Here is a 24,137-nt window from a genome sequence, read left to right as displayed (position 1 = left end):
ACGAGAGGGGAAAGGATGAACCCCAAGAAGGGCTTCCCATCTTTCTCTAACAAATCTTCTCATCAAAGCATCAGCTTGTTCAGGACAGGTTCTGTAAACAGGTAACCAAGGTAAGACACCAGCAGTGAACCCGCAGTGAAGGAGCACACACCATACCTGCTGATGCACTGGTTGTACCTTTATTGTTTCACCTCGTTCACTAACAGTTCAGTGGTGCAAGGTTACCATACACAGTTAGATATCTGCATTGCACACCTAAGGCTATACAGCAAATGGATCAGAATTAGTACAAATACATGAACTGTATTTACATTTTGTATACTCAAGCTCCAAATATCAGATATATTTACAAAATAAAATAAGAAAATGAAAACCTGAAATTAATGTACAGTGTTGCTGATACACTCCTTCGCTGGGATGAAATCAGTTTGCAGAGAGTTGTTCGAGAAGGCCACTTATACAGCAAGTACCTCGAAGAGCTGTGTACAGAGATGACAGGACAGGGCCCTGCAGGGCAGGGTGCAGGGCAGAGCACAGCAGGGCTGGTGTCACACCGGGGAGCCACAGCCAACTGCACGGGAAGGAGGGACAGGCAGCTGGGAATTAACGCTGGTCCTGGGCAGTGCTGGGCACTCAGGACTCCCTCCCTCTGCTGCCAGGCTGGTTCCCACCAAGCAGGAGGCCAAGCACTGCCCAGGCTCAGCCATTCACTGGGACAGTCGGGAACTGAAGGCTCAGGAGCTCCACCCGCTCAGCTTTCTGAATGCACAGCCACTGAAATGGCCATTGAAAACCTGTTCCCACAACACTGACACAACCACCTGCTTGGTGCTGGACTGGTTCTGGTTTCCAACACTCCAAACGCATAAATGGCCTTCTGAACAAAAACAAGTCAGTCCTGTTCTTGAACAGCTGATTTTTTTTTAAACAAGGAAGCACAAAGTTAATACATTCCTGCTACAGACAGCACAGCCAGACCACGACTGGGTTGGGAACTACAACAGGGAGATGTGACACACACGGAACACCCAGTCCAAGGGACACCCAGTCCAAGGGACACCCAGCAAACCTTCCGAAACAGCAGCAGCAGGACCCTCCTCCTTCCCCCTGCAGGACCCATCTTCTTCCACCTGCAGGACCCTCCCTGCTCCTTCCACCTGCAGGACCCTCCTCTTTCCTCCTGCAGGACCCCCCTCCTCCTCCTTCCCCCTGCAGGTCCCTCCTCCTTCCCCCTGCAGGTCCCTCCTCTTTCCCCCTGCAGGACCCTCCCTGCTCCTTCCACCTGCAGGACCCTCCCTGCTCCTTCCACCTGCAGGACCCTCCCTGCTCCTTCCACCTGCAGGACCCTCCCTTCTCCTTCCACCTGCAGGACCCTCCTCCTCCTTCCCCCTGCAGGACCCTCCCTGCTCCTCCCAGCTGCAGGGCAAGAGCTGCACCTCCCACAAAGAGCCACCAGAGCCCCAAGGACACGGCTCAGGCTGTGCAGCAGACCCAGACAGAGGTGTGTGCATGGGCAGTTATTTGTGTGGTACCAGGGGGTGTTAGATCCTCTTTGTTATCTAATGTGCAATTATTACAGATGTATAAATATACAATACATTACATAAAATTAAATCCCTGTAAATTAGATAACAAGCAGCAAAAAGTAAAGTCTTTGCTTTGAAATACCTTGCTAATTAGTCATCAGGATTATTAGATATTGACAAGAAAACCTTTCTCAGCAGTCTGGAAATAGGACTCCCTTCACTTCTGCATCCCAGAATAGAGGAATCTTCTTTAGAAAGGGGTATAAAGTGCATTTCTAAAATACAGTATAGGTTTAGCTTAGTTTTAAAATATCCAGGCAGCTTCAACAGCGTAATTTTCAATGGACCAAAAGCACAGTTTTCTCCTTCCCTGCAGAGGACATAAAGACCCAAACCCAGCAGTTTCTCCCCACAGGAGCCCACCAGGCTCAGGCTGTGGTGCCCCCTGGGCTGGCAGGCCCAGAGCAGGTGCCTCGTGCCAGAGGCTGAGCCCAAGAGCTGTTTGACTCTGGACTCCACACACACAGCCAGAGTGGGCTGGGCAGTGGCAGGAGAAAACAGCTCAGCACACGTTCCCCTCCTGGCTCTGTTTCCAAAGAGACATTTCTGATATGATGGGCTAAGCTTGTAAGTGAATGGAAATTCACTTTTGGGTTTTTTTGCTTTGTTATCTTTGCAAAGAAAACTTGGATTGATTTCAGTCCACCTTTAAGTAGGGGAACTCAACTAAATGCCTCAGAGCAGGATTCAGTAACTGGAGAAAAACTTTGTTAGCCTTTATGTCAGACTAGAAAACAGTAAAGCCCATTGGAACTCCACACAACAGGACCTGTTTTGCCACAGGTTGTGCAGCTTTACAAGCAACTGATGCTCAAAACCAGAATTCTGCTCCTCTGATGATCTGTTGTCCACACAGACATCCAGTCACCAGAAGCTGCTTGGTGGGTTTGGATAGAAGAGCAACATTTGTGCAGCACAGCTGTAACATTTCAGCTCTGCACAAAGGAGGCATCAGCCTCTTTCTTTCCTGCTTTCAAGGGGAGATCCTTCATCAGCATTCTGTGCAATGCCTACATCCACTTGGTTCACTCTCTGGCTCATCCAAAGCAAAGACTTAGCAAACTAGTTTTCTTCTAGTTAAAAAAAGAAAAAGATAAACGTTAAAATGCTCTCGTTGTGTCACAACCCACCACCACCTAAACCACTCTGCTCTCCAACTGGTGCCACTTCCATCATAAACAGCAGTGGTGGCAGCAACAACTTAATGCTCAGAATTAACCCAGTTCTTGAGATCAGCTCCAGTGTGAGGAGCCCTCCTGCAGGACAGTCTTATCCACACACTGGAAGTGCTTTATCATCCTTGCATAACAAAGGAATCTCATCACTGTATTTAGAGTCACACACAGTTAAACAAGACAAAAAACAGAAGGGAAAAAGTGGAAAAAACGCCAAACCAACAAACCATCCCTACCACACTCCTGGGTCCCCAGGATGCTCCCCCACTCTGGCTTCCAGTTCTGAGATAAAGCTGAGGACCACAGAGGCAGCAGAGAGTGGGATTCAGCTTGAGAACCACCTCGAGATACACAAAGAGAGATCCCAGCAGGTGCCAGGCTGCCCTCCCTGCTGGCAGGAGGTCTCACTGATTTGCTCTCCACTGACCAACGGACACCCCACACTGCCAAAACCTGCTCAGGGGATTCCAGTCCCACAGACACTTGGCCACAGAACTCCCAAAGCACAGCATGACCAGCTGAGGTGTGACCTGAATCTAAAGGACCCTCTGGAGCTGGATTGTGCAAGATGTGCCCACTGGAACAGTGGAACAAAGCCCTTTTACCTCTCCCTTGAGATGCTGGAACCTCTGGGTGGAATTCCTGCACATCCCTGGGCTCACAGCCCTCCCAGAGCCCAGGGAAGCAGAACACAACAGTCTGAAACACAGAAAAAAACACACACAGCCCCAACCTCCGTCAAACGCTGGCAGGGAGAGGAGTTCACTCCTCTGAAAGGAAATCTCTTCTCTTTTCCTTTCTTGGGGCAAAGGCCAAAGCTTTGGCCACGAGGAGAACTTAAAACTGTAGGTCAAGAACTGACCCCACCCAGCTGATGTCCAGGAAGCCAATTATGCCACTCCACTGACCAGGACCAGGGGCCACTGATCTGTCCTCCAGGAAGGATTAACTCTGGAGCTCCAATTCACCAGTGGGTTCAGCTGATGAAAACTGAGGGAAATGAGGAGAGCTGTTCCAAAAGGAACTGGGGATGTCCTGCTGCTCCCTGGAGCTGCCTGGGTGTGCTGGGAGTGGGAAGGGCCCCCAAGGCCAAGGGTGCTCCCCACGGGCAGGTGGGGTCACAGCTGAGTGTTACAGGTGAGGGAGGCACCACCAGGCCACGGTTCCAGCCCCCCCTGACACAGCAGGGACAGCCCTGAACCTCCTCCCCGGGAGGTGAGAACTGTTCCTGCACAACTCAGGAGGACCAGGAGCAGCAGGAGGAGCCCTGGGGATCTCCTGCTCCAGGGAACATCCACACTTCCATTCCTATTTAACCCTCTCCAGCTGTTAAATTCAAGGCTGAGCATCTCAAACCAGGGGGATTTTATCTCATACTTCAGCCACATGACCTATTTCTCCTCACAGCAGCACAGTCTGCTCAGCTTAACCAGAAGCAGAGGAGTGTTGGTGGAAACTCTTCTGAGAAAGAGTTCATCTGCAACCCCACAGCAAGAGTTTCAAGGCAGATTTTTTGAGCCAGTCCTTCCTGGTTTGTTCTTTATCTTTTTCCAGCTCATCCCTTTGCCTGTTGGACCCTGGAAACCCAAAAACTTGCACAAATTCCAAAATCCAGTCTGCCCAGACAGATTTGTCTAATACCAGCTTTCAATAGAGTTTAAATCAGAGGCTGGATCCAGAAAGCCTGAGGAGCTATTGCAGTTCCTGGCTGGGTAATGTCTACATTGAAGAATTTCTCTTTCCCTGGCACTGGAACTTTGCCCTGAGGGAACAATGACCATGCCAAGTCCCAGAGTGAATGAAAACCCTGCAGCAGTCCAGGCAGACAACAACAGACAGTGGGACAGACACCAAAAGGTCAGTTGAGATGGGAAAACAACTGTTATAAGAAAAAATAAATATTTTTTTTTCTTTTTAGAGTCGTGCATTATCACTCCTTTTTTGATTTTTTTTTTCTTTCTCTTTTTGTTTGGCCACATGCTACGAGTACAGTTCTGGTACAGGTGAAAAGAAACAAGGGGGGGTTAGAATACCTAGAAAATGTGCTGAAGGAGTGGGCAGGGGGTGTTAAGCCACAGGATTACATACAAGAGAACTGTCAAGAATCACAAAGAGGAATGAGGGGGAACACTGTGTGTGCCAGGGCTGGGCAGGGACAGGTGACACCCCCCATGGCCTCAGTACTTCATCTGCCCCGTGCGCCTCCGGGCCAGCTTGGACCTGCACAGAGAGAAGAGGAAAGGAGCTGGTGAGTCCTGGAAGGTTATTTTGCTTCCCTCCCCACAGTTTGTCCACCTTTTTTAAAAAATCTCTTCCTACAGTCCTGGTTTACTCTATATATTAAGAAAGTAAAACTTCTCCAGGGCTACAACGAGAGCAAATTGTCACTGCTCTGCTGTGCTCCTTTAAAGGGAGACAGAATCTTTCCAGGGCTACACTGCTCAAGAATTATTTGGTGCTGGACAGTGACAGCTTAGTTTTCAGGTTTTTCTAATTGAAGGAAGAGTTACTGCAATGGATTAATATCTATCCAGCAATCAGGGGCTGTGTGGGGCCTGTGTTAATGGGGAAGCTGCTGGAGAAGCTCAAAAAAGGGAAGGAAATGAGAATTTGTGCTTTAGCTCATCACCAGGAGCCTGCAGAGGCAGAGCAGACCTGGATGCACAGAGACAGCAGGAAACTGCAATACAAGGAAACCATTCTGTGGCCTCCACATGGAGCATCCCACCCATGCCCAGACTGGGTGTTCAGAACGTCACAAGGCAGAGCAGCAGCCCCTGCAACCCAGGGCTTGTTTTCTGCTTGTTTGGGGGTTTTGCCTACTCTCCTCCCTCCTTCAGTCCCTCAATTCTTCCAAACAAGATCAAACCCTGTGGCCTGCCCTGTGCTGGTGGTGTGTCCCCCTCCCTGTCTCCCCTGTGCCCAGACCCCTGCCCGTGGTGCGTCCCCCTCCCTGCCCCAGTGGTGTGCCCCCCTCCCTGCACCTGTGCCCAGCCCTGTGCTGGTGGTGTGCCCATTCCCTGCCTCTGCCCTGCCCAGCCAGAGCTCTGCTCATGCTGTGTCCCCTCCTTGTCCCCACTGTGCCCAGCCCTCTGCTCATGGAGTGTCCACTCCCTGCCCCGGTGTCCCCTCCCTGCCCCTGTGCCCCCCCTGTCCCCTCCCTGCCCCTGTGCCCCCCTGTGCCCCCTCCCTGCCCCTGTGCCCCCCTGTGCCCCCCCGCCCCTGCCCCTGTGCCCCCCTGTGCCCCCTCCCTGCCCCTGTGCCCCCCTGTGCCCCCTCCCTGCCCCTGCCCCTGTGCCCCCCCTGCCCCTGCCCCTGTGCCCCCCCTGCCCCTGCCCCTGTGCCCCCCCGCCCCTGCCCCTGTGCCCCTCTCACCGGATGGTGCCCGCCAGCAGCGGGTTGAACGCGTACAGCCAGTCGTTCATGTCCCTGTCGTGCAGCGCCTGCAGCAGCACCCCCCGGTACCTCGTGCACACCCCGAACGTGTTGGGCGTCTGAGGGGAGAGATTGGGGCATGGAGGGCTCAGCTCAGAGCCTGAGGCACCAGAGGGTTCCCAGAGCCTGAGGCACCATCAGTTCCCCTCTGGCAGACTCTGCCCTGCCACCCTCCTCAGCCCCACAAGACCTACTGTCTTTCTTTTAAGTTTCTCTGGTCATTTCCAGAACATTATTGGTCATTAACTTCTACACAATGTTGTTTTAACTTGTGAGTGTGGACTTGGATGGAGCAGTGTTTGTGTGTCTTGTTCCGTGGCTTTGTCTTTAAATAAACACAACACACAACCCAAAACACCACACAGAGGAAGCTCCACAAACCAAACACAGGGTGATGATACCAACAGACGCTGCTCAAAGCTGATCTGATGTGTAAGAGCAGTCAGGTTCAGGCCCTGGCTGTGTCCAACACACAAGAAACCCAGAAATCCCAGAATCAGCAGATGCCAAACATCCTCCAAGCTGCATTTTCCTTGGCCCAGAGATGACACACCTGACATTAAGGATCCACTACCTGTAATGTTCCTGCTCTGTGGGAAAGCCAACAACAGCTCTCAGACTGACCTTCACCATGGCCTGCTGATCCTCACTGTATTCCACCTGGGCCGTGGATAAGTTGATGATTCCCCTTTCTACAGGATCTTTGTCACTGTTGTAAATAAAAACGTAGGGACGGCGAACCACCACGAAGTGCTTGGCCCAGGAGCTGGACAGAGGCTCCTTGAAGTGCAGGTATCCTTTCTTGGAGACCACAGAGCTGAAAAAACAAACCCACAGATTAACAGGAAGAGATTTCCCCCTAAATCAGGCACCTACTGAGTATCCCTATTCACTGCAAACACTGTGTAAGGCATTGGGTCTTTAGGATGCTTTGCCTGCAACAGGACTCAGAGAAAGCTCTTCTAGAACAAGCTGAATTGTGTCTTCAATCTTTATGCAAAAGTCTGGCAGAAACAAGGACCCTAAAGATCTTTCAGTGAACTTCAGCCATGGTTTGATAACAAACATCCTATTTAAGTCGCTGGAATTGCTGCTCTTTAAGAAGATGCAGAGGAGGAAACCTGCAGAGATCAAACCCCAACAGAGGCTCCCCCAGTCCTGCCTCTTCCACACAGGGCTCTGCAGCTTTGTCATCACCTGCTCATCCTCCTCCTCTAAGGGGGCACAGAACCCACAGGAAGCCCCTGAGACAGCTCAGGGAGCCACAGCCACACAGTGGCAACACTTACCCTGGTCTGATCTCCTCAATATCAGGAACCAGGTTGAGGAACTCATTCTTCCCAGCTCTGGCCAGGTAGGAAGTTTCTACTGCAGGAATTATCTGGAACTGTTCCACCTCATGGCAGGGACTGGAGGCACGAGAATTTGCTTCTGGTGTCCTTTAAAAAACGTGGAAAAGGAAAAGTAAATCCCAAGAAAGCAACTGAATGTGACAGTGGAATTCAAGGTGCCTTTACAGCACAGCCTGACTTAGGAGTTCCATCCTCCAGCCCAGAATTTTTGTAGGACATTGGGATCCTTTTGCATAACATCAAATAGCCTTTTTTCTTGGTATGTGTGGAATACAACTTACAATAACACAGACTATTGTTTGAGGTGAAATCTCTGAGGGATGTTAAACTGAGAAGGTGCAAACTGCATGTCTTTCACTAAGTTGTTATTCCCAACTCAACAAAAAATATCTGCTATAGATGCAACTGAGAAAGATAAACAGAGATTACTGGCCAAACTGGTTGATTTGGGTTGTTATAACAGACATCTGAAAAAACTTGTGGACTCTGCACACTGCAGATGCACTGGCCACTGGAATGACAAGCATCTGAGTGTTCCTCCAGCACAGAGGGGAAAAAAGCACTTCAAAAGAACAAAACGGGGCAAAATAATTGTGCAGAGGGACTGGAGAAGTGAGGCAAGGGGGGGCTGTACAGAGAAGGGCCTGAAAGCAGGGAAAGGAAGGAAAGAGGAGGGAAAAATCAGCAAACAGCCAAGAGGTCTGTGAAGCACCAAAAAGTGGTGTTTTCCTGTTAATACACTGCACTTACTTCTGATCAATGGAATTGCATCTGGAGTCCACCAGAGAGGGGCAGGTGGAGGAAGGGGTGAGGGTGGCACTGCTGAAACTGGACACTGACGGGTCGCGCCCGATGGGAGAGATGTCTGAGAGCTGCAGGGACAGAGAGGGGACAGTCACAGGGACAGTCACAGGGACAGTCTCAGCAGATTCCAGGACCCACAAACACAGTGTATGTCCCACAGGGAACCCTCACCTTGCAGTCACTGATGCTGTTGTACACCTGGTTGAACTCTCGGTTGAAGGTGTGAGTCAGAAGCTGCAGACACTGCAGAGAGGCAGAAACAAAGGAGAGACAAGAAAGAATTGTACAGTCAGGTTTTCAGGGCAATCTGAACACAACAGGCAACTTGCTAAGACACACTTGGCAGCTCATGAAAGAATAAGGAAATTCTAAACTGCTGTGGAAAATCCCAGGAGAAGAGAGGAATAATCACTTCCCCTGATAACATGAGGAAGAAGAGGAGGGGAATAATCACTTCCCCTGGAAATATTAGGAAGAAGAAGAGGGGAATAATCACTTCCCCTGGAAATATTAGGAAGAAGAAGAGGGGAATAATCACTTCTCTTGATAAAATTAGGAAGTTTCATTGACAGAATTGTTCATGAAGGGGGATGAGCTGAGTGAACAGCCAGAGCACAACCTTCCCAGCAGCAGTGGCTGGTGGGAATGGATGATTTCACTGCAGAGCACATTAACCTGAGGCTCTCACAGCCCTGGGTGTTCACTGTGCCACCTGAGCAGCTGAGCAGTGCTCTGCAGTGCCTCGTGGCAGCCCGGGGAGGCCTGCCCTGCCCTGCCCTGCCCTGCCCTGCCAGGCCCACCTTGGTGGCCAGCTCCTTCTCACGGTCCACCAGGCTCTCGATGTCGGCCGAGTCGTAGCCGCTGCTCTCGCTGGGCGTCACGGCGCTCTCGAAGGTCGTGGTGGACATCTGGGAGGAGATGCTGGTGGAGGTGCTGAGGGTGCCACTGCTCAGGCTGGGGGACAGTGAGTCACTCAGGGACTTGGGGATGCTGTCCCCGAGCTTCTCCCGCAGCAGCAGGAAGTGCCGCGTCTTCTCCACCTGGTGAGAGAAGCCATCAGTGTCCTCTGCTCCGGGGTGGGGCCTGTTCTGCACACACTGAATTCTCAGTCACTCCTTCCATTGGCACCTGAGAGCCCAAGGCTGCCACCTTTTATCTTCCCAGGGAAGGGAGTTGATAATGGCACTAGAAATTGAATCTGCCTTTGTTGAATACACTGAGACAGAGCTGAAGATTTGACTCAGCAGTCACACACTTTGGATCTTCTCTGCTGGGAGAATTCATTCCAGTCTTGACTTTGATCCCTTTACTTACCTCGTGCAGCAGCTCCAGTTTCTCCAGTTCCCACTGATGCTCCAGGATGAGGCTGTCACCCCTTGGCCTCCAGCCTGCCAGGTTCTCTTCTCCCCTCACATAAGCCACAGATGTATCCAGGACTTTCCTCCTCCTCCTCTGCATTCCTGAGCAGGGCAAACCAACATGAGACACATTAAAATCACAGCCAGGGGGATGTCACTGAGAAACAATCAGCAACCTGCAAAGAACCAACACTGCTGCTCTTTGGCTGGAAATGCACAAGGCAAGGATTTCACTTGCTGCAATTACACATTCCAAAGATACTTGGTTTAGTCTTTCTTGCTTCATTCAGATGTTTTCTATTGACCAAGACACAATGAAAGCTCCTGGCCAGTCTAATTCAACACAAGGACTTGCCACATTTTGGAAGAGCAACACTCCAACACTGCATGAACTACATTCCTTTCAAGCTATGAATCTTTGCAGCAGGTCCCAGCAACACCTTCCAAAGGCCAAGAGAGAACTCCCCTGCTGCCAAACCCAGTCTCCACTTCAGTGAAGGGCCAGCAATTGTGCCCCTAAGTGTAAGACTCGGGTCCATGCCCAGTTTCCTGAGTACCCACATCAGAAATGCCAAGTTCTCAGTAAATCCTCCTTCACACAAACCTGAGCCTGAAGTAAAAGCCTGAGTCAGTTTTTTTCAAGTTGCAATGTTCCCTTCCTCCTGTGAAACACCAGAGCTGCTTCCCACTAGGACAGAAGTGTTCCCTCTGTTCTGCCTGTGATTCTTTGCAGTGTTTCAGACCCACACCTGAGCCCCAGCCAGGCTTACCTGGACTGCCTGTGTCTGCCATCTTGCACAAACTGAGCTCATAGATCCCCGTTACTCGGTTGCTGTTCACAGGAGAGCAGAAGGAAAGAAAAACACACCATTATCTTCAGAAAGAAAGTGCATCAGCTCTGATTCAGTGAGCCCCAAAGCAGAAGTTTAAGAATAGATGTTAGTTAGAACTGGATCTGAATTGTAATGTTTCATAAAACAGACAGGACAGACTCCAGGATCTCTAAAATGTTCCCCCCACCCTGCACTGGACTCAGAGAGCAGCTGCTGCAGTGAATTCCAGCTCAGCATCAGGGTCATCTACATGCAAGCTTGACAAATGGAACTCTCTTCCCAACTGTCAGTCTGGAAAAGAGGTCAGTAAAGAGAGAAACCATCAGAGTTTCACTGAAATAAAGGCAAGAGAGAATGTTCAAAATCAGACTGGAGAGCCCATGAGTGGGTAGAGTTTCAAGGAAGAAACAAAGCAAACTAAGCTACACCCTCCCCATGCCCTCTGAGAAGAAAAGCCCCCATGTAGCAATGCATTCTCAATACATGGCTTGGAGAATGTCATGTCAGAAATGGGCTGATGAAGAAAATACACCAGCCACTGAGAATGCTTTAACAACTTATGTTTTTAATGTGGTTTGAATGTACTGAATGTAAAAACTGCATTGTCAGGCCAGGGGGCTGGGAGAAGGACTGTGACCTTGTATTTCCTGTAACCTTCTCCCATTGAATGTAAATCCCCTTACTCCTATTGGCACAAATCCAGACTCCCCTCTTGTCCCTTATTGGTGAATTTGTATCCTTCCAAAGTCCATATAAACCTGTACCCCTGATTAAACCTCCTCTTTGTTCCTGCCTTCACTGGTGGTCCCTGCGTGTCCTTTCTGGGGGCTCTCAGAGACCGCATGGTCGGGGTGAGCAGAGAGCACACACTTCTCCCGGGTTAATGGACTAATGATCCAGGACCAGGAGATTCCATATCGTTGCATATTTCCTTCAGCACACAACACAACGAGGCTACAAGAAGCCAACCCTCACACCCCCAGCCATGGAACCCTGAGGGCAGAGTGGGAGCAGCACTCACGAGTCGGGGCACTTGGCGTAGCCGCTGCCGAAGAGGCTGCGCAGGGAGCGCGGCGGGGAGATCTTGGCGTCGCGCGAGTAGAACACCATGCACACGTCCTTGGTGATGACGGCGGGCTGGATGCAGTGGTCCAGCTGAGGGCACAGCACACAGAGTGAGGCAGGGGCTGCAGCAGCTGTGCCAGCCACGCTGCTGCCCTCTGAGTGGGGCAGCTCTGAGAGCTGCTCGTGTTGGGGCGTTCGGTGGAAGGGTTTTGGTGGAAAGGTTTTGTTTGTGGTGCTGGGACAGAGAACAGCCACGTTTCCTGAGGCAGCTCTGGGTGGAATAATTAATTGCACTACACAAAGCAAAGTGCCTGGCACACAGGGCAGTGTTGGTAACACCAGGGGCACTGCCACAGCACCCTCCTCTGATCTCAGAGGATTTTCAGATACATAGAGGGTACAACGAGGCACAGAAAGGGAAAGCCCCAGTTTCACATCACGTGTGTTGCCAGGCAGGAATACCCTGAAATTAAGACCTTAACTGTGAATAGTTTTTCCACCCAGTTCTCAGCACATGAATGAAGACTTGGCCTGGCTGCTGGGCTGGAGTGGCTCAGCCCAGCCAGGTTTATCTGGGGCACACACCATGCCCTGCCTCAAATGGCACAGGAGGGCACAGGGTCTCACCTCCAGGTAAGCAGAGAGGGTCATGTAGATCTTCTCTCCATATGGTGTCACCCTGTTGAGGAGGAGGGAGTTGTGCAGGGAACTGTCCCAAACTGCTTCAAACCGGTAGAAGGTCCTGGAAAAAAGGAGAGGAGAAGCTCAATAGTAAAAGTTCCTTTGCATTCCTCCCATCACTCAGTGTAAGTGATTCAGACAACAAATACTTGAAGCAAAAACCTTCTTTTCCAAGATTATTTATGTCTGCCTCAAATAGTTTGTTGCCTGTTATGGAAAAGACTCCTCTAAAAGAGAAAAGGGAATGCAGAAGAGAACAAAAGCTGTCATAGCACTACAGAGAAGTGGGCACTGAAGAACAGTGTTCCTGAACAGACAGGATTCATCTCTTATTGCTCCAGGTGCAGTTCAGCCCAGCTGGACCTTCAAAGTGCATGGGAAGGTCCATTTTTATAAGCAACTCTCATTCTACACCACATTTTAGGACTAACACATGGCAACAGAGGAGATCCCTCAAATACTTAGTCTTATAAAACCAGCAGTTTCTGACAGCAAATCAGGATGATTCAGACAGGGCTCATCCTATATCCAAGTGATAAATATTTCCTTCTATGCTGCAATAGCTTCAAGAGAAAACTTGCAGCTCTAACACAAACTTCTTACAGAAGTTTCCTCAGTTTGGAACACAGAAAGAAAGGAGCTGAAGACTCCCACAATTCCACCCCACCAAGGAAGGTTCTTCTGTTGAAGCAAAAAGTGAGAGACAGCACAGCTAAAGCACCAGATCCAGAGGATTGTTACACTCCTCCCTCTCTGTGAGCTCAGGGAAATGAGCTCCCTCCTTTCCCACTGGCTGATCTCAGGCAGGTCCCTTTGGAAAGAAGAGCTGTGCCCTCATCCAGGAGCTCAGAATGCCTTTTCACCACAGAAACAGAACATACCCTTTCTTCATCACCTCTATAGAATTTCCCCCCTATATCCCATTGCTGTTGAGGTTTCTCATCCCATTCTGAGTCCAAATGATGTGCTAAAAGCAAGAAAGCATTTCATGTATATTATTTTTTAAAAGTAATTCTATCTCCAAAGAGTTTCTGTACTAATGCCCAAGGCCAACTTGGAAAAACAGAAAATCAAACTAAAGACAAAGGACATGAAGTAGGGTGGAGGCAGAAGAAATAGCAAAACACAAAGCAAAACAAGACACATGAAACAGCCTAAGAGCAGGCATGTCAGAAACAGAGAGTGCTGGTCTCAAACAGAGCTCCCAAGAATCCCCTTTTCCTGATACCACTTACACAGTTCCAAGCTAATAAAGACAGCAGGAGCTGTGCAGTCAGGTGCTGAACACTGTCTGCATCTGAAGCAGCACACTTAGGAATTAGTCCTAAATACCTTGTGTCTGTTAAAAATGGTACAGAGAAACTTATTCTACAGGCCAAGTAATCCTGGTCCTCACTGGGGTTGGACTGGGCAAACAGCACAGGTTGTCCTCTAACCCTTCACACACCTGTGTCAAATCCTTGTGTTTTAAACTTTCATCACGACTGAGTTATTACAGCAACTTTTTGAACTTCCAGCAAGTTCCAGATCTGCTGTCAGGGTGGGAGAGAAAGCAGTGAAACCTGGTTGTGCACACGTGGGCAAAGCAGTGCAGGAGCCTCTGCATCAGCCCTGCCCCTTGTGCCAACCGTGACGTGTCCCCCACGGGGACAGAACGTGGGGACGAATGTCCATCAGGGCAGAGCCACCACCACCCCTGGGCAGGACTGGGCAGCTCTGGGACTCACTCCAGCTCTGAGGCTCTGCCTGCAGGGTTTGTGCAGCCAGGAGTGACTGATCCCAGCCCTGCCTGCCCCAGGCAGTGGACACCACAGTGAGACAGGGAGAAACAACCAGCAGGGAGCAAACCCCGCTCAGCAGCACAAGGGGACAGGGGGCAGGACAAGCCAAGCACAGGAAACAGGAGAAACAGGTTAAAAGTGTGTTAGAACTGCCCCTTCAGTGGGTTTTGGAGTCAGGGAGAGGGGGTGAACTGAGAGCACTGCAGGGAGGGGCAGAGCAGTGCAAAGTGCCCACTGTGGCCAACTCTCACCCCACCTGAAGGGAGGCACCAACCCAGCCTGGGCAGCTCCTCTGCCAGCTGGAACTGAGCAGCAGCAACCACAGGGTGACATTTCAGATGCAAATCCAGCCCAGAACAGAGGCTGAAAGGCCCTCACATGGCAGCCACTGCTTTTTGTTCAGTGCAACTCTGAGCTGGAATTTCAAGTAACCTCATCATTCAGTCCTTGATACTTCAAACACATCCCAGACTCTGAGACAGTGAGAGATTCCAAATTTAGTTCTCTGATACAGAACAAAGGAAGAAAATAGCAAGGACCACAAATAGGGGCTATATTTGATGGCACATTTAGAGACTCAGAAAGACTGAAGGAGGGAAAGTTCTCTTACATGTGAAGGAAATTTCACCTCACAAGATCCCCTGTGAACTGCACCTGAATAAACCCCTGACACAGAGGAGGAGGAAGAGGAGGAGGAGGAGGAGGAGGGGGAATACTAGTTCTGGGAGAGCTAAGAGATGTGCTAATGGAACTCCACAAAAGCCAAGAGAGAGGTGGCAGCAACACAACCAGGACATAAAGCATTCTATTTTCAAGAATCTTTATGCACAAAGGAAGCAAACAGAAATACCTAGGCATATCCTTATCAAGAAAGAGCCTGTAAAAACATAGAGAGAGCTCCAGTTAGTGCAGCCAAAAGCACAACAGAAAAGCAACAGCTCAGAGGAACAGAACATGTGGACTTCAAAAACAAAACAAAGCAAAAAACCCCAGAGGAAGCAGAAAAGAGTGTGCAGACAATGAGCAAACACCAGACACATGGAATCCTACATTTAATATTAACCACAGTCCCAACTTCCCAAACATCCTGCCAGCAGCTCAGAGGTTGAATGAATGTCAGATTCCTGTTCCCACCTGTTGGAGCTGTGAGAGGACTTCAGGTACTTTGCAGAGATGATATTCAAGGACAGAATGGCATCCACAGCAGCTTCATCTACCTCTGCTTTATTCCTTATACGCCCTGGAAAGGGGAGGAGGAATCAATTAGAACTCAACCTGCAACACAACAGGAATTTGTTTTCCCAAACATCCTTTCAAGACTAACAAGCAGCTCCAAGTGGAAGCTGCAAAACTTGAGTTTTTCCTCTGGGCCTTTTTCAAAATCCTCTCACCAGCAACACTCATAGAAATGACAGAATCTCATACAAAGAGAAATCACCATTAATAGTTTTTCTTCCTTACAGAGTAAGATGCCCAAAAATGCACTCACCCACAACCAGCTCTCTGACATCCTTCCAGTGCAGCTCACTGCCCTTCTCGTGGATGATGGTGACTGTGATCCTCCTCTGGATCCCCTGGAGAGTTCCAAACAAAGCTCTGCTGAAGGATTCATCCCCCCAGCTGTCTGGCACTTACATTGCCAAAGGGAGGCAAATTAGCTCATTTAAACTAGGCAGTAATGGAACTTCTGTATTTCAGGGCCCTAAAATCAACTTCAAAGGGATGTTAAATTCTCATATGTAACAGAAATGAAACGATTCCCTCTCCTCACTCCACAAAGGCAGAGGTATTTTAACTAAAAATAGTCCTGAAACTGTTGCTCTGCTCTCAAAGATAGGGATGAGGACACTGGTAAAGCCAGGACTGAGTAATTTTAGTTTTCAAGGGAATTACTGGAATATGACCATTATGCCTAAGCTCTAAGAACTATTCCCATTATTTTAAGAACAGGAGGAAATTCAAGTCACTGGTAAACTCCATGAAAAGGAACTGAGAATTTGGGAGTAGAAAAGCTGTAACTTTAAACCTATAAAGCACATTTAACCAGGATTATCTTCAGAATCCAGCTGAAGACAAACAGTTCTGAAGAATTTTAAGAGGCATTTCCAGTGCACTGAGATATGGGCAGTTGGTGGATCTGTCTCAGCCATGAGCAGTGAGAGGGAGAATGGAAGGTGGGTCCTCATGACCCTTCTGTGTCCTTGGCAGAGATCTGGAGAACACTGAGGGCACAAACCTGGGCCCAAAGGTTCCTGCTTTTCAAGAGGCTTTCACCTCTCTGAGTGGGATTCACCCTGATAAGCACCAGGAACAGGAACATCCTGGGGCCAAACCTGCTCTCCTGGTACCCTAAGGCACCAGACTGAGAGGAGACTGCCCTGCAGCTGCCAGGACAGGACAGGAGAGATGCCAGTGCCAGCCACCTGTGCCCCTGCAGAGAGGAAACCTGCTGTGCCACAGCTTTGGCAGTACCTGGTGCAGCAGGAAGGTCCCCTGGCAGGGCAGGCCCCCGGTGTGATCCACAATGGCAGGGATGTACCTGTGGGAGACAGGGGGGTCAGAGGGGAAGGTCCCCAGCACACACTCACCCCCCACAGAGCACCTGAACACAAAGAAGGTTTCCTTCTGCCTACTCAGCCTCCTCAGGGCTCCTAAAGGCACCACAGCATCAGTGAAATACAGAAATACTGTTTGTTGTACTTCCAGTACTTCTGGAAATCCCTGTGGAACTAAAGAGCCCAAACCTATCAGGGGAAACCCTTCTTTGTGTCAGACATGAACAGGAAACAGGACCTGCCAGATGATTTCTGGAGCATAAAGTCTCTGGTGACCCAAGGAATAAAAGACTCATGGCCCACACAGACTAAGTTCTCACAGTGCCTGTTCTGCTCATGTTCTCAGGAGTTCTCAGTTGAAAGACCACTTAAGTGTGAAAAAATATCATTATAACTCTTCAGTCCTTTTCAATGGGGGTGACAGAATGTCATTCTGTGTCCTTGGTCCTTTCCACTGAAGACAACTAATGCCAGCACTGTTTATACCCCACCACTACAAACCAGCCAGGCCCCCACCCAATGGCAACTGCCAAACATCAACCTGCTCTGAACAGAACAAAAAGGGAAAAAAACCCCAAAACTCCCCTGAGCCCGTTCTCAAAACATGAAATAGGAATGCAGGACTTACTCCCCTGTTGGCTCCAACTCACTGATCTCAAACCACACCAGGAGGTCGTATTTGCTCACACTCTGGCCCAGGCTGGGCTTGCTCATGGTGTTCAGCTTTGTGGCTGGCACTTAAAGACAGAAAAGAGAGAAAGGAGGAAAACCAGAGTGGTTTACAAAGCCTGAGCAGGTAAAGCTCCCTCAGGGCTCAGGGAACGTGCCCTCTGAGTGGCCCCACATGTTGCAGGCAGAGCACAGCTCTCTCCATGAAAATCAGGGTGTTCACACACCCCTTAGTTCTCAAAGGGCTGTCTTTTAAATCCAGGTCACTGGAATAACAGAAGGTTAAATAATGAAACAGAAGTGTGTCCAAAGAGCTTGGGAGGATGTGCAGCCTCTCCAGATCCACAGAAGATTCCTCAAAGGTGCAGCAGTTCCTTTATGGCTTCACACTCTGTGCTTTAGAATTGCTCAGGCCTGTTCACCTGCAGCTTTACTCACTCAAAAAGTACATTTCCCCTTCCCCACACAAGAGGAAAAATAAAGAACTTAAAACTTCAGTCTTCACTTCTTCCTCTCCCAAACTGCCAGACTCTGCACACTTGGATGAGACACTGTATGTGTGAAAAGGCTGAACAAGAGCTATTGCAGAGCCTTAATCCTGCCCAAGGATGTTTCTGAGCTCCTTATCTCTCACTATTAGTGATTATTACTGGCAGATCCTCTCTAATTCCTTTCATACAAATGTAGGGATAAAGCATGATAAAAAATAATGGGATAACTGGAATTCTGGAAATAACCTGATGCTCCCTTACACACACTCACACCACTCCTTCTATCATTGCATCAATCTCTTACCTGTTCACTCATTACATTTTTGCAAATGGGAACATTTAAAAGCTCAGTTCCTGTGTCCTCTGACAGGGATTTTTGCATCTCTGTGACTGCTTTTCCATTTTCTCTCTTTTCACATACTAACCTCACTGTTTCATTAGGCCAAATAATTATTCTCCCTTCTGGCCTCTCCAACCCATTCTTCCCTTGCTCCTCTTTAGGTTCTCCCACCTCCACACCTCTGTGTATCCTTCAACATCCACCATGACTAAACTTCCCAAGAGCTGGAAGGGCACAGCAGCCCCCAGGTAAGGAATGGCCCCTCCAGGTGTGGCTGTGTGGCCTCAGCTCTGTGTGTGTGTCCTGGGTGGGACAGCAGAACCTCAGAGGGACACACTGCACAGGGATCAGTCACTGCCAGCACAGCTCCATCCTGTGGGGCAGCAACACCAGGGCCCATCATTTCCTCTTCCATTCACTCCTCAGGGAGGTAACTGTTGGACCCACCACACCTGAAGCTGCCCATGAGCTCCTCACAGAGGACTGAGCCCTGGTGGCAGCAGAAGAACATGAGGAACATGAAACAGTCACAGAGGACTGAGCCCTGGTGGCAGCAGAGGAACATGAGGAACACTCCAGGCACTTCACTTGGTTGCTGAGCAGAGAAACTCAAAAGCACCAGAAGAGACAAACAACAGAAAGACACATTTCACTAAACATGAAAGCTGGTTCTAGACATTCTCACAGACTTGCTCTGGCACAATCAATAACCAGCATGCCTCTTTTTTTTAGTAAAACAGAACACAAATGGCAGTGAGGAACAGCACTGTTAGAGGAAGGTGAGCAAGAAGGAAAGCTCTCTAGAACACAGCAGAGTGTTTCCTCAACAACTGGCTGTGTTTTCATTTGCATCTCTCATCCCAGGATCACAAAACTATGTGTAGAACACAGAAAAAGAATCACAGGCCCCAGGAAGTTTCAGGAAATAAATGCAGTGCCAGAGAAAAATCTGTGACTGGAGTCTACAGACTGTCCACATGGCTCTCTCTAAAACAGCCCTAAACTTCAGCACAGCATCATCTTTCCATGACCACAACCATGGCAGCTTCTAAGTGCTAAGAACACTACAAGAGAAGGGGGAAAAAGGAGTTCTGGAGCACATTTTGGAACTACTTCTACCTCTACCACAGATGCAGTTTGGCTACTAACCATCTCTCCTGGGAGCCCTCTCGCTCTGGCAAGGGGGCACGGGCAGGAGGAGGAAGGGGGGCAGCTGCTCTGCCCCGTCCTGGAAGGCAGCCCTGGCAGAGGAGGCCAGCAGGGTGGCGTGTGCCGACAGCGCGTCCAGCACGGGCACGCTGACATAGCCCGACATCAGGTACCTGAGCAACTCAATTTTCCTCTCATGGTCTGCAGAGGCAACAGACACACACACAGGGAGGAGGATGGTGGGAATGGGCGGGTGGGACACACAGAGAAGGAGGAAATTAAAAGGGGAAATGGAAAAAGAAAATCGCAGCAGAGTTCAGTGTGTGTTAGTCAAAGGAAAGTGAGGATGGTTCCAATGAGACTGACTCACTAAATGGGAATGGGAGACAGCAGGGACATGGAGTGGTTAATGAACAAGCAAATCTCCAGTCAAGTGCTCAGTAAGCACAGGAAGAGCCACAGGCAGATCTCCTGGAATATGGGCAACCCTCAGGAATGGAATTCTACCCTCTAAGGAACTGAGCAGCACTTCCTGCACAGGAGGGAGGAAAGAAATGAAAGTAAAACACACAAAGAGGAAGAGAGCCAGAGGCAGCTCCAAAGCCCTTCCCAACACTCACTCCACTCCACTGCACTCCTGGGTGTCCTGCACACCTCAGGAACACACTCAGCCTCAGGCAGAGCAGACTGTGATGTGCAGAACAAGAGCTGTGCTCACCTGGCTTGGACAGTGGCATTGGGGGAGGGAAGAACCTTCTGGAAGGCTGTGGAGGGCTAGAGAGGAATGGAAAGAGTTGTCAGTACAGAGGCAGCTGAACATAAAAACCATGTTTTATTTAAACACACACACCTGCATTTTTGTAGGCACACAACCATTTTTGTCTCTAAAAACTCTCCCAGAGTTTTTTGTCTCTAAAAACACCCTTCCAGTTCTATGAAGGCAGGTGAGTATCACCTGTCAGGAAAAGCAGGGGACTCAGCACACAGGCATATCCCAAAATAATTTGAAAAGCAACAAGCCTCACTTGCCATTTCCTCTAAAAATCAGCTTCTTCAACAGCCACTCCCCTACAAAGACAGGGATGAACAAGGTCCTTTCCCTCACTCCAAAACTTCAAATGCTTGGCAGCTTCGGCACTGACATGTCAAAGGGTTGAGAACCTTCTGTTTTCCCTCAATATCATCTCTCCTTTTGTCACCCCACCCTTGTGCATGAGGGAACTCTGCCCTTGGAGCACTGAGGTTATTCCAGAGCTCACAGACCACAGCTTGAGGTCCCGGCACAACATTCCACCAGCACAAGATGTTCAGGGTGATTGATGCAGGTGGATTGGCAGAACAGCCTTCCAGACTTGAGGTGGGAGAGCAGTTCCAGCAATTACCACACTGGGTCTCTCTCCCTCACTCACCTCCACCAGGAATTCTGCCTGGGAGGGTGTGGGGACAATTCCAGGAGCATGGAAAACTGCAGAGCTAACCTGGCCATGATCCCAAACTGCCTTTGTGCCAGAACAGTGAGCAGTACCTGCTGAGATCCTGTCCCTGCAGGTGAAGAGGATGCTGCTGGTAATGCCCAAAGACTTCAAAGACAATGGGCTTTGTTTTGATGTACTCCACGAAGGATTCCGTCACTTCCACAGCAATCTGGAGGCAAAGGGAGGGAAGAAAACGAGACACTCAGAAAGGAAATATTTCTCATACCCCTTTGTGTCACTCACAATAAAAGCAACTGCATTGCTTTTTGGTTTAGGCATTAATTCTGCTCTCTGATGAAGGAGAAAACGAAAGCCCAGGTATCAAATGGGAGAAGAGGAGGCTGCAGGTGACCAAAGATAACACAGTTCATAGAAACAGATATATCCAGTTCATCTGAGATCATGGGCACTGCTGTTCACACATGGGTCTTATTTCCTGAACTCCAGACTGTTTTCACTGCACAGCCTGGACAGGAAACAGAGATTTCAATGGCAGGAAGAAGAGGTGACAAAGGGAGTTAAATCTGCCCCACTGAGTCGTTCTGTACTTTGTTTTCCACTGGGGATTAAATCATTCACCTGAGCTCTGCTCTTACTGTCTGCTCTGAATAATTCCCTTGCCTTGAAGGGTACAACCAACTGCACAGGGACTGTCCATGCCCAGCTGCACTCACATTCTGGACGTGGTAGAAGCCCAGGGGAGTCCCTCGGCCGTTGTTCTTGAGAGGTTCTGTCGAGAAAGCCTCGTCGTGCCGATGCAAAAAGCTTTGAAAGGAGAGAAAACCAACCAGAAATCAGCAACCCTGCAATGGTGTCATGAAGATTGCTGTGCTCTGAACCCAACCCTGAAAGGAAACCCTAAAATAAATCTGTTGTGGTGGAACTTCACCGGGAACTGAGGGATGGCCTGGAGCTGGGACTACCCAAGTCTTGCAGAACGAGAGTTCCTGCACTTGTTTTATGTCTTTATTACTCCCATTCTTTACTCTCTTTCTTAAGAATCTAAGCCAAAGAACAGTTTTACTCCAGAGCTACTGATCTACTCAAGGGTCATGCAGCTTCATTCCAGCTGAGCTTATGGACCATCCAGTACTGAACTTTTCACAGAAAAAGCTTAAAACCTTAAGATATCTCTAAACTAATAATTTCAGAGTCCACTTGGATTCCCAATTCCTTCCTGCAAGGCTTTATTCTCAACACCTGCTCACACAAAGCAGGGACTGGGACTGTGCAGTGACAAGCTCTCCCTCAGCCCCTGCCCACTGCTGTGCCCCTCCAGCCCCTGCCCGGTGCCAGCAGGGCCAGGCTCTTACTTGAACTGGCAGAAGATGTCGGCGTACTCGGGCAGGATGCCGCTGGCCTGCAGCACCGTCACGCGGAAGGTGAACACGCTGCCCAGCTTCAGGTGGCCCCCCAGCTCCTCACCCAGGCCCTCCAGGGCTAGCTTGCCATCCAGGGTGGCTGACTTCAGGTCTTGGGGAGACACAAACACATAAATTCACTTCGTTATTCTTTTTTCTTTCCTTTCTTTTCTTAAAATACTTCTTTATTCCCATCCCATGTATTTCCCCTTTTGAACCCAAATTATCTGCTGATAATCAAAAGATCCAAACAGCTGTGCTCTGTTTTTCAGCACAGTTCCTCAAATTAGTAACTCCAGGACCTCATACACAACCCACAGGTTACACCTCTCCCCTGCTGTACTTCTGAAGGACACTCCAACCCCCTTCCTGTCACTGACTCAAAGTGTCCCAGATTTCCCTTAACTTCTCCAAAACTCCTGTCTGTTTCTTGCTTACCCAGCTCATTGATTCTGTTGATCTCCTCAGGAGGAGTGGTAACCTCTGAATTCTGGCCTTGCCCTTCCACAATTCTCAGCTCCTCCAGCGACAGCCCTGACCGAGTCATGGCAACTGAAGAAAAATCACTCTGAAAAATTAAATGAAGTGGCTTTTAACAGACTCCTGCAGTTCCTGGGTGTGCCACCCCCTTCCTCCTCTACAATACTGATTCTTTATTTAGAAGCATAAGTTACTACCCTGAAAGACACCAACTCAATTTTAAGCCTTCTCACCTTATCAAAGTACTCATTGTCAAAGGAAATTTTAGCTGTGCCAGACTGTCGGATCCCAGATCCATAATCTGGGGCTTCTTCATCAGCTGAAAAAACAGGGGGAAAAAGGATCAGCAAGTGATGAGGAGCAAAGGGAAAATCTCTCAGAGTTATCTAAATGGAAATTCTCATTACAATGGAAATCAGCCCAGAAAGCAGGGGAGTTTTCCAACAACAGGCTGGAGTAAGTGATGGAAAAACTCCCGTCAGAATCTTCCCATCATCAGCTCAATGTGGGAACACAACAAGACAGGCTATGAAGTTTCATTATGAGTATACTTAACTTCAGAGAATTTTATATTAAAAACAACTTTAGTACTCATTTTGATTACTTATTTACTTCTGATTATTATCCTGAGGTAAACTAACTTCAGCAGCTCCCTCACATGCTCTTGTCAGGCACTGGAGGAGCACATTTCAGAGCAGTATTTTAAGGGGTGATTTGAGCACAGCAAGAACTTGGTGCCCTTGCCCACTGTTTATACTGGTGCTGGAAAGCAGAGTCTGTTTTACTGTCAGTTTTCAGACTCATTGACACTACTTAGCTCTTTCAGTGTTGCATTAGTTGCCAGCTACAAATTGCAGTGGTCAACTGGTCAACCACTTTAAAACCCCCTGGTGAGCAGCATTAGCTCAGTTGGTTAAAACTTGGCTGTAATAATGCCAAGGTCATGAGTTCAATCCCCTGTGTCGGCCATTGACTTAAGAGTTGGACTCGCTGATCCTTGTGGGTCCTTCCAACTCAGAAGAGTCTGTGATTCTGTGATTAGTCCAGTATTCACTCATGCTTGGCCCAACAAACGAAACCATTCCCAAAGCAAGTGAACAGCAGCAGAGAGCAGGTGCTCAGTGCAGCCCCAGCCCCCGTGTGGGAGGTGTGGGAGGGGTGTGTGGGAGGTGTGGTGGGGTGTGTGGGTGCCCTGGCAGTGCCTCACCCGTGATGGCCTGCACCGCCACGCGCAGGAAGCCCCAACCCCGGGTGTGGGAGGTGTGGGGTTTGTGTGGGAGGTGTGGTGGGGTGTGTGGGAGGTGTGGGTGCCCCTGCAGTGCCTCACCCATGATGGCCTGCACCACCATGTACAGGAAGCTCCAGCCCCTGGTGTGGGAGGTGTGGGGTTTGTGTGGGAGGTGTGGGAGGTGTATGTGGGAGGTGTGGTGGGGTGTGTGGGAGGTGTGGGAGGTGTGGGTGCCCCGGCAGTGCCTCACCCGCGATGGCCTGCACCGCCACACGCAGGAAGCCCCAACCCCGGCTGTGGGAGGTGTGTGGTGGGAGGT

The 24,137-nt window shown here is 49.5% G+C and overlaps 1 protein-coding gene across 10 annotated transcripts in view; it reads right to left on the bottom strand.

The window, feature by feature from the left end:
* Positions 1-162: 162 nt before the first annotated feature.
* The window catches only part of KIF1B (kinesin family member 1B), an 82,368-nt gene continuing 58,393 nt past the window's right edge, over positions 163-24,137 (bottom strand). For 9 of the 10 annotated variants that reach the window (XM_071575956.1, XM_071575962.1, XM_071575959.1 and 6 more), the window contains 21 exons: positions 22,824-22,909; positions 22,549-22,678; positions 22,063-22,222; positions 21,424-21,514; positions 20,800-20,918; positions 19,993-20,048; positions 17,254-17,362; positions 16,543-16,609; positions 15,560-15,644; positions 15,205-15,310; positions 12,236-12,350; positions 11,565-11,698; positions 10,481-10,542; positions 9,667-9,812; positions 9,153-9,392; positions 8,524-8,595; positions 8,299-8,420; positions 7,486-7,635; positions 6,821-7,013; positions 6,137-6,255; positions 163-4,981 (listed from right to left, as the gene is read on the bottom strand). In XM_071575956.1, the coding sequence (XP_071432057.1) occupies positions 4,939-4,981; positions 6,137-6,255; positions 6,821-7,013; positions 7,486-7,635; positions 8,299-8,420; positions 8,524-8,595; positions 9,153-9,392; positions 9,667-9,812; positions 10,481-10,542; positions 11,565-11,698; positions 12,236-12,350; positions 15,205-15,310; positions 15,560-15,644; positions 16,543-16,609; positions 17,254-17,362; positions 19,993-20,048; positions 20,800-20,918; positions 21,424-21,514; positions 22,063-22,222; positions 22,549-22,678; positions 22,824-22,909 (2,405 nt within the window). In that variant the 3' untranslated portion in view covers positions 163-4,938. The remainder of the gene's footprint in view (positions 4,982-6,136; positions 6,256-6,820; positions 7,014-7,485; positions 7,636-8,298; positions 8,421-8,523; positions 8,596-9,152; positions 9,393-9,666; positions 9,813-10,480; positions 10,543-11,564; positions 11,699-12,235; positions 12,351-15,204; positions 15,311-15,559; positions 15,645-16,542; positions 16,610-17,253; positions 17,363-19,992; positions 20,049-20,799; positions 20,919-21,423; positions 21,515-22,062; positions 22,223-22,548; positions 22,679-22,823; positions 22,910-24,137) is intronic. The other variant, XR_011699587.1, reaches the window with a different exon arrangement.

This window comes from Pithys albifrons, chromosome 22 (assembly GCF_047495875.1).
Source record: "Pithys albifrons albifrons isolate INPA30051 chromosome 22, PitAlb_v1, whole genome shotgun sequence".
Taxonomy (NCBI): domain Eukaryota; kingdom Metazoa; phylum Chordata; class Aves; order Passeriformes; family Thamnophilidae; genus Pithys; species Pithys albifrons.
This window is presented reverse-complemented; position numbering and strand designations above follow the sequence as displayed.